The sequence below is a fragment of the Salvia miltiorrhiza genome, chromosome 8 (assembly GCF_028751815.1).
Source record: "Salvia miltiorrhiza cultivar Shanhuang (shh) chromosome 8, IMPLAD_Smil_shh, whole genome shotgun sequence".
NCBI lineage: Eukaryota > Viridiplantae > Streptophyta > Magnoliopsida > Lamiales > Lamiaceae > Salvia > Salvia miltiorrhiza.
The window spans coordinates 34,712,412-34,722,155 of record NC_080394.1 but is presented as its reverse complement, the minus strand read 5'-3'; the positions used below and the strand labels follow the sequence as shown (position 1 = coordinate 34,722,155).

General features: G+C 32.8%; 1 protein-coding gene and 1 long non-coding RNA gene across 2 annotated transcripts; both read left to right on the top strand.

The window, feature by feature from the left end:
• The first annotated feature begins 798 nt into the window (after positions 1-798).
• On the top strand, positions 799-2,077 carry LOC130997900 (uncharacterized). The gene is made up of 2 exons (XR_009093246.1): positions 799-1,181; positions 1,710-2,077. It is a non-coding gene; the product is annotated as an uncharacterized LOC130997900 (long non-coding RNA).
• A 4,362-nt stretch (positions 2,078-6,439) lies between these two features.
• On the top strand, positions 6,440-8,308 carry LOC130997899 (probable glycosyltransferase At5g03795). Its single transcript, XM_057923329.1, has 4 exons — positions 6,440-6,771; positions 6,933-7,105; positions 7,207-7,552; positions 7,614-8,308. Exons 1-4 carry the CDS (start codon positions 6,562-6,564, stop codon positions 8,280-8,282), a joined length of 1,398 nt encoding a protein of 465 aa, XP_057779312.1. The 5' UTR covers positions 6,440-6,561; the 3' UTR covers positions 8,283-8,308.
• Positions 8,309-9,744: the final 1,436 nt, after the last annotated feature.

Sequence of the window (9,744 nt, the reverse complement as noted above, 5' to 3'; positions counted from 1 at the left end):
AAATCACAACAAAATTAAAAGGTGGTGTATTCTGAGGCCATTTTTGAAGGTCATGTGCAATTTGCAAATTTACATTAAGTTTTTAAAAATTGTATTAAAATTATATCCAACTATAAGCTAAAAAAAATAGTATATTATAAGTGAAAATGTTATTGTATTTATTATATATATATATATATATATATATATATATATATATATATGGTGCGGTTATAGTGAGAACCACAATTATCGTGAGAACATAAGAACCAATAAAATTACTGCATTTGCTATACAAATTAATGCATCCGCTATTAAATTTAATGCATCCGAAAAAAATAATTTTTTTGCTCCCTTCAGGATTCGAACCCAGCACCTGCATCCATCCACCAAGATGATGCATCCACCGTAGATCTTGATGATCGAATGGCTTAAAATGGTTCTCCGTTCTTATTTTATTAATGGTTCTTATTTGAACCTCTCCCTATATATATATATATATATATATATATATATAGGGTGCGGTTATAGTGAGAACCACAATTATCGTGAGAACATAAGAACCAATAAAATTACTGCATCTGCTATACAAATTAATGCATCCGCTATTAAATTTAATGCATCCAAAAAAAATAATTTTTTTGCTCCCTTCAGGATTCGAACCCAGCATCTGCATCCATCCACCAAGATGATGCATCCACCGTAGATCTTGATGATCGAATGGCTTAAAATGGTTCTCTGTTGTTATTTTATTAGTGGTTCTTATTTGAACCTCTCCCTATATATATATATATATATATATATATATATAGGGGAGGGATCCATGAAGAATTAAGCTTTAATAAAGAATAGAGAATGGATCCTAAGCGTTAGATCTAACTAATCCAATGGCTACAAATAAAACGAATAAAATATATAAAAAGGAAAAAGAAATGCATTAACATTAAAGAGCTCCGATTTTTTACAGTGCAAGGGTGAAAAACGTAAAATACACATCTCGGTAAATCTGGAAGATTCCATGATTTCCGACTTTCTCTCTGCCAAATCTTCACGATGATTCGCGTGTAGAATAGGGTTGAAATTCAGACGACTCATATCTTCTCCACTAAGAATCGAAAATCTGTGAAGAATTATCCTGCGGAATGGAAGAACAACTGGGTTTGTTCAATTTCTGGGGAAACGGAACGCGAAATCGAAAGAAGGTGAGTTCCGAAAAAACCATTGTTCATAACACTGTGAAATTTCGAATATATTGAAACAGATCTGAAATTTGTTAGTTTTTTTTGGAAAAATTCGATTGTAATTGCCGACATTAACTTTCGAATAGGAGATCTAGGTTTTTATATGAAGAAACCGAAGATTTGTTTTATATGGTGCTGTTTTATATGAATTTAAAGTATTAGATTAGTATTGAGGGTCCCATATGATGGATTTTTATGGAACTTTCGAACGTTATATTCATTTAGAAATTGTTTTTTGTTCATTGAAAAAGTTTGATTGTTCATTACATATTCAAGAATTTGGGTTTGAAATCGAGGGATTTCTGCGTTTGAGTGGAAGGTTTGAGTTCTTGAAGAATGAGTTGGAGAGGTTGGTCGGTGGATATGTCTTGGGCTGCAACTCTGTTGATCATTCCTTGTGGAAAATCAATCAGCTTTGTAGTGTGTGTGTACTGTCTCTCTTTCTTGATCTTTTGCTTTTGTTTGAGGTGTGTTGTGAATTGGATTTAGGATGGGCTGCTGCTTATTGAGGAGGTAATCATTTGGGGATGGCCACTGCAGACTGTTGGATTGCTTGGTGCAGCTCGAGTCGAACACATGGATCCCCGAGTACAGAAGGAGCTTCATCGGGCACAACCCGAAGTTGATTTCAGCTGCGATGGAGTTCTTCAGATTCAAGCTCACGATCCAGTTTAAGAAGATGGAAAAAGAGTTCTGGTTGGCACCTGCATTTGGAGGCCAAATTTTGCAATAAAATATATATATTCACTTTATAGAAAAAAAAGTGTGTTCTATTCAATAAAAGTGATGTTATGTTCATTGTAAAATTGAGATTATTCGTTATATAATATATTTATGAATGGTATACTTTATTTTTATTTAGATGTTCTTAGTTTTAGTAAGCTTTTTCGAAAAGTTAAATTTGTAATATTGTGATAATTCGTTACGTATTATATTCTTGAAAAATATTATTGATATTTGATTTAGAATTCTGAAAATATTTAACATAAATTTTTTCGAATAAGTGTAAAAAAGTTATGAACATCGAAATCAAATATTCGAATTTTTTTAGCTTTCATAAAATATTTCGAACAAAGCTTTAAAATTTATGAACATTTAAAATAAAATATTATTTTTTTGTTGACATAAAAATATGTTTTGTTCATTGAAAAATTGTGATTATTCGTTACATATTGTATTCCTATTGTCTGATTGAGAATTGTAAAATTATTTTAAAAAATCTATTGATATCTGATTGAGAATTGTAAAATTATTTTAAAAATATATTTCGAACAAGCGTAAGAAAGTTACGAACATCTAAAAAAAACATTCGAATTTTTTTCGCTGACATAAATATTCGAACAAACGTAGAAAAATTACAAACATCTAAATAAAATATTCGAATGTCTAAATAAAATATTCGAATTATTTTCGGTGACAAAATTACGAACATCTAAATAAAATATTCGAATTAATTGAATAATCTACTAAATATTCACGAAGAAATTCAACAATTTGAATACAACAAAGTAATAATAATAATAATAATAATAATAATAATATATTCTTGTGCCGTAAATATGTGAATATTTAATATTGAAATAATCAACTAGTAGTATTAGGCATTACTTGAATAATCAATATCGGGTAAATACGAAAAAGAACATAAATATTCAGTGAAAAAAAAAGTAAACTAATTAAAATATACGTCTACTAAAATTTATAATTAAATTAATAAAATGCGTAACTAATAAACATGTAGAAATATGAAAAAAAAAAAAAAAAGAATAAGAAGAAGAAAGAAAGCAAACACTGATGCATAATGAAAATGATTCAGAATTTAAGTAACGTGAAAAATAAATATAATAATGCAGAATGAACAAAAATAAATAAATAATAAATGATGGATATCTCATAACTCCACCCAAAAAATAAGGAGATTCGGTCAACATAATCAATAAGATATCAGTTACTTAAAAATTAAAATTACTTAAATAACCTTAATATAAAAAACGGCTTATATGTAATCTACTCAATCTGAACCGTGAGATTGTATAAAACTAATGGCTAAGATTAATTCTTCATTCTCAAATTAGTTAGCATTCTCTATGGATCTTCTCCCTATATATATATATATATATATATATATATATATATATATATATGTAAAGGATAACAATATAATTTACAAATAATAGACATTTATAGGGAAAAAGCGTAATTATAAATATTTATGGGGGCGGTTATCTAATTTTCTATCCCTGTAAATTAAACAACCCTAACAGTTTAGAGTTTTTCCAACTAACTTATTTACGGATGTTTCATCCATCCATCATATTCATATATCATTTACGGTTATATATATTTGGCGTAATTATATATAGCTCAATAATATTTCTTTCTATTGTAAGAACCAAAAACTGTTGTACAAATCTCAATCCTCTAATTTTATTTGTGCAGGATGCAAATGGTGAACCTCTTGCATGTCAGGTTTTCTGGCGGGCACTACTCCACAATTCATGAATGCAAAACTTTATTACGGAGGCTTAGCTCTTTCACCTTATTATGTTTTTATCATTTACTTTCTCCATTTCTTTATTATTGACATATTTCTTTTTTAGGTAAGGGTATTAGGATAATATGTGAGGCCGTATACGTAGTGTAAAATCATTATAAAAAATAGAAACAAATTAATATTAATGTGACACCCTAATAAAAAAAACATGCCAACAATAATGGGACCGAAGGAGTATATAGTAATAATTTATATTATAGTATATATTAAAATACTTCATCTGTCCTATTACAAATGTCTCAATTTTTATAATAACATGTTTCATTCCTTTTTTGACAAATACTAATAGGCCCACCACCTAATCTCTCTCTATATTTAGTTTTACAAATTTCAATTTAATTCTTTCTCTTCACCAAGTCACTTTATCTATTAATTACATATTTTGTAATCTTTATATTTAAAAATAATAAAATATTTGTAATAATTTAAAATTGATTGATAGCATTGGGGCAAATGCTAGGTTCATTAATTCTAGGACGATTTGAAGCAATTAATTGATTTCAAACAAAGAGGGGAACTCAGATTGTGTATTGATGATCTATAACTACAAATTTTACCCTTACGTTACGTAACTCGAAGGTTAAATAAGACCAAACTGATGCTCCATTAACTAAAGTTCATGATTATTTAATTATCATTTATTAATTTTTATTATTCCCCTTTTCCTTTTTGGGCGTCCCATTTATATAGACTTTATTTTCATAAAAATAGTATTTTTGTTATTTATTTACTATTATATTCCTATTTAATTATTTAATTTACTTCAATTTTAATTCATCATTAAATAATAAATACGAATATATTAAGAAGTTTACTTATATATTTACATTTTCAATAAATTTTTTTAATACTTGTGTAAATTTCAATACGCCTATATATGCAGGACGAAGATAGTATTTAATTAGTACTGCTAAATTTTTTTAGATAATATTTAGTTAGAACTTAAAAAATCAACGATTTCCGTTTTACGCTAGAAAATATAGAAATCGACAACTATATCGGCGATCGCCGAAGTCGTTCTTTGGTACTTCACAAAATCGACAATCACTATTAACTATTAGGCGCGACTTTCTTGTTTCGATCATATCTTCTTCGTTTGAACTTTGATTTGCAATTCGTTTGCGCCCACGAACTCGTATCGGAATGATCTACAATTTTTAGTCAGACCACTATTCCTAGCAGCTTCAATATTTCTGCAAAATCAATTGAAGTACGAGTAAATATTATATTTCACACGATATAAAGCAATTCAAACACAAAATAATTATCAAAACCTCAATTTTCTATAACATTGACATCTTATAAATATTAAAAACTGTATAAAATTGAGTGTTCTCGCTATGAAATTAGTGAAACTAAGTGGGTGTTCGGCTGAGCTTATAAGCTCCTCAAAACAGCTTATAAGCTGTTTAAGAGCTTATAAGCTCCTTCAAAGTGTTTGGCAAAATAAGCTCATCAACAGCTTATAAGCTCCAAAAATAAGCTCCCAAAAAAATAAGTTCTTCTACCCCAACTTATTTTTTTATAATCTCATATGCAACAATCTTTTTATAAATATTTTTCAACTATAATTTATTATTTCCATCATATATCATTTAAGTTTATTTTTCTTCGATTTTCTCTCTCTAAAAAAATATTTTCTCTCTCTAGCAAAAAAATTCTCTCTCTAGCTTATAAGCTCAATTATCCAAACACTTTGACAACTTATAATCTCTTAAAAATTACATCTTATAAGCTCTTAAAACATCTTATAAGCTCCAAGTGCTTATAAGCTCTTTAAAATAAGTTTAGCCAAACACCCTCTAAGTACAACGGGGAACATAAGGATTCAAAAGTTTCGCATATTGTATATCTATGCTAATAGAAAAAGATCATAAAGCAGTTTAAGGCACAACTTGTGAATTGTCTATTTTACCCCTGTTATATGAGTATTAGTTATTATATTTATAAAATATAAATCTATTTTGATATACATTTATTTGTCACCCAAATCTATAAAGAATACTTTATATTTATACTAATAGAAAAAAAAAATCTAAGGCAGTTTAAGACATAACTTATGAATTGCTTATTTTACCCCTATTATACATTTGTTATTATATTTATAAAATACAAATCTATTTTGATATATATTTATTTGTCACCCAAATCTATAAAGAATACTTTATATCTATAGCTATTGATAAGGCTTATAAATAAATACATCCATCCAATAAGTTATCTAATCAAAATAATAAATTAATAGATTTTTTTAAATAATAATTTATCAATTAAAATAATATTAATTACACGTATAACGTACATTCTTTCTGTTAGTATATAAAAAAATATTTACTAGATACATTTCAAATATTCATGTCTAACAAGATTACCATGGTTTTATTCAATGAAACGTGATGTCTCTGTACATGTCGTGTGTGTTGTATTGCTAATTGCTACAAAAACTAATTAAGACACTACAGAGATAAAATTATACCGAACATGAAAGAAGAAAATAAAAACGGAAAGAAGAAATCCGAGGAGCGGCTGTGGACCACATTTTAATACCAAAATGCCTTGACACTCCACCCACGCATCCCTTGTAAAATTACAATAATGGGCCCTGTTTGACGTATTGATTGAGCAAATATCGTCCCTTGTTTTTTTAGAACTGATATATCATATATCGTCCCTTGTTAAACAAAAAAAATATACTCCACTAAATTAATGACCACGTCACTCGCCTCCATTTAGTTTAATATTAAGGTAACCGCGACACGCGAAAGAGGAAGACGACGACAATTCAAGATGGCGGATCCCTCCTCCTTTTCTTCTTCACCGAAGCTCGTCTATTTTGTACTCATTCCGTTGCTCATGCTGTCTGCCCTTGTGATTTTACTCAACCAGAAGCCTTCTGCCTCCTTTTCATGGCCGCCTCAACCACTAAGCTACACGCCTGCTTCTGCCACCACTATTGTGGAGGATCAGCCGCCGCCGCCGCCGCCACCTCCGCCGCCGGTAATTAATGCTCTAGCTACTTATTTAATTAGTTGCTAAATTTCGATTGAAATCATGGATGCACGTAACTGAACCTCTAAAAAGCTTTGGATATTCTCAGAATTCTGGATATTCGGACATCCTTGCTCAGAAAATACTGAATTTCTCCGAAAATATGGCAGGTTGTGGAGAGCATGAGAAAACACATGGATTCAGACAAACTAGACATGGTGGAGGCGAGCTTAGCAAAAGCTCGAGCAAACATCCATGAAGCTCAACGCAGCAACGAATCATCAGACGACGCTGACTACGTCCCACAAGGTCCATTCTACAGGAATCCCAACGCATTCCACAGGTCCATATTATATACTACATCAATTAATATTCACAAACAAAACAAATACGAGATTACATATTGTTGATGATTGTACACATGATGACATGAATGTGGTGTAGGAGCTACTTGGAAATGGAGAATACATTGAGGTTCTACATATACGAGGAGGGAGAGCCGCCACTGTTCCACTACAGCAAGAGCCTGGGGATCCTCGGAATCGAAGGCATCATCATTCACCAGATGGAGATCAGCAAGTTCCGAACCCGAGACCCTCAAAAGGCCCACCTTTTCTTGGTACCACTCAGCGTGCAGTCCATCGTCGCCTACGCTTATGTTATACACAACCGCGCTTGGGATCCCCTGCGGAACATCGCAATAGACTACATCAACCTCATCTCCACCAACCATCCTTACTGGAATCGAACTCTCGGACACGACCACTTCATCATCGGCTGCCATGATTGGGTAACCACTAACCTTTCAATTGCTTTGTGTTCCAACTCGTAACACAACAATAATGGTGCAGACGCCGAAGGTCTCTCGCGGTGTGGCGCACCTATACAAGAACTCGATAAGGGTGCTGTGCAACGCCAACACCTCGGAAGGGTTCAAGCCGGAGACGGACGTGTCGATGCCGGAGATACACCTCCCGGAGGGCACGACGGAGGGGTTGATCGGAGGGCCGGGGGCGGAGAAGCGGTCCATCCTAGTGTTCTACGCGGGAGGCATCCACGGGTACATCAGGGAGGTGCTGATGGAGAAGTGGAGAAACAGAGACAAGGAGGTTCAAGTGCACGAGTATCTCCCGAAGAACATGTCGTACTACGGGATGATGAGGAGGAGCAAGTACTGCATCTGCCCCAGCGGCTGGGAGGTGGCCAGCCCCAGAATGGTGGAGGCCATTTACATGGGCTGCGTTCCGCTGCTGCTCAAGGACCACTACGCCAAGCCCTTCGACGACGTCTTGGATTGGACTAAGTTTGCCGTTGAGGTGGAGGTCAAGGATATTCCTAATTTGAAGAACATTTTGAAAGCTATTCCACCAGACCGCTATGTGGAGATGCAGAGGAATGGTGTCAAAGTGAGGCGCCATTTTGAGGTCAATTTCCCCCCTAAACGCTATGATGTGTTCCACATGATTCTTCATTCTGTGTGGCTTAGAAGAATCAATGTACAACTCCATCATGCTCATTAACACCAAATTTCAATAATTTTTCTTAATACTTGTGTAAATTTCAATACGCCTATATATGCAGGACGAAGATAGTATTTAATTAGTACTGCTAAATTTTTTTAGATAATATTTAATTAGAACTTAAAAAATCAACGATTTCCGTTTTACGCTAGAAAACATAGAAATCGACAACTATATCGGCGATCGCCGAAGTCGTTCTTTGGTACTTCCAAAAATCGACGACCCCTATTAACTATTAGGCGCGACTTTCTTGTTTCGGTCATATCTTCTTCGTTTGAACCTTGATTCGCAATTCGTTTGCGCCCACAAACTCGTATCGGGATGATCTACAATTTTTAGTCAGACCACTATTCCTAGCAGCTTCAATATTTTTGCAAAATTAATTGAAGTACGAATAAATATAATATTTCACACGATATAAAGCAATTCAAACACAAAATAATTATCAAAACCTCAATTTTCAATAAAATTGACATGTTATAAATATTAAAAACTGTATAAAATTGAGTGTTCTCGCTAGCATATATGAAATTAGTGAAACTAAGTGGGTGTTTTTGGCTGAGCTTATAAGCTCCTCAAAACAGCTTATAAGCTGTTTAAGAGCTTATAAGCTCCTTCAAATGGCAAAATAAGCTCCTCAACAGCTTATAAGCTCCAAAAATAAGCTCCAAGAGCTTATAAGTTCCCCAAAAAATAAGTTCTTCTACCCCAACTTATTTTCTTATAATCTCATATATGCAACAATCTTTTTATAAATATTTTTCAACTATGATTTATTATTTCCATCATATATCATTTAAGTTTATTTTTCTTCGATTTTCTCTCTAAAAAAAATATTTTCTCTCTCTAGCAAAAAAATTCTCTCTCTAGCTTATAAGCTCAATTATCCAAATACTTTGACAACTTATAAGCTGTTAGGTCCTGTGGGTCTCGAATAGCTGCATGGGAGGGGGGGGAATACACCTATGGGCTATTTTTAAAAACTCCTCAATCAGAGGGATCTCAGACAGAGGTCTAAACGAAACTTTACACGCAAACAAAGACACCTGTTCAACTGAAAACAGTTTTGACGAAACAGGGTTGGCGACTGATACTGAAAACTCTTCAGTAGGGAGTTATCAGTTAAGTTGCTGGAACTTAACTGATGCACGTAAGGGCTTCAGTCGAGTTTGCTAAAACAAAGTTGATAACACTCTTCCTGACTATCAAAAGATAGATCAGTCAGACTAATATCATACGCAGCGGAAATTAAATTTAGTTTCGCAATAGCCTCGGTGGAGCACGTTGTTTGTCTTTAGGTTTCTCTTTGCAGTTAATCAGTATTCAGTTTATCAATTGAAATAACACAAGTAAGAATATAAAACTGAAAGCTGTAAACAACACAGAGACTTTTACGTGGTTCGGAAAAACCCTTTTCCTACATCCACGGTCGGTTGATCAGACCAAAAATCCACTCCGCAAG

What these genes read in the sequence shown, in the direction of transcription:
- LOC130997899 (XM_057923329.1), top strand. Translation starts at nt 6,562, where the DNA reads ATGGCGGATCCCTCCTCCTTTTCTTCTTCACCGAAGCTCGTCTATTTT. An exon ending in CGCCGCCACCTCCGCCGCCG is followed by an intron (nt 6,772 to 6,932) that starts GTAATTAATGCT and finishes AAAATATGGCAG; the next exon opens with GTTGTGGAGAGCATGAGAAA. An exon ending in TCATCGGCTGCCATGATTGG is followed by an intron (nt 7,553 to 7,613) that starts GTAACCACTAAC and finishes ATAATGGTGCAG; the next exon opens with ACGCCGAAGGTCTCTCGCGG.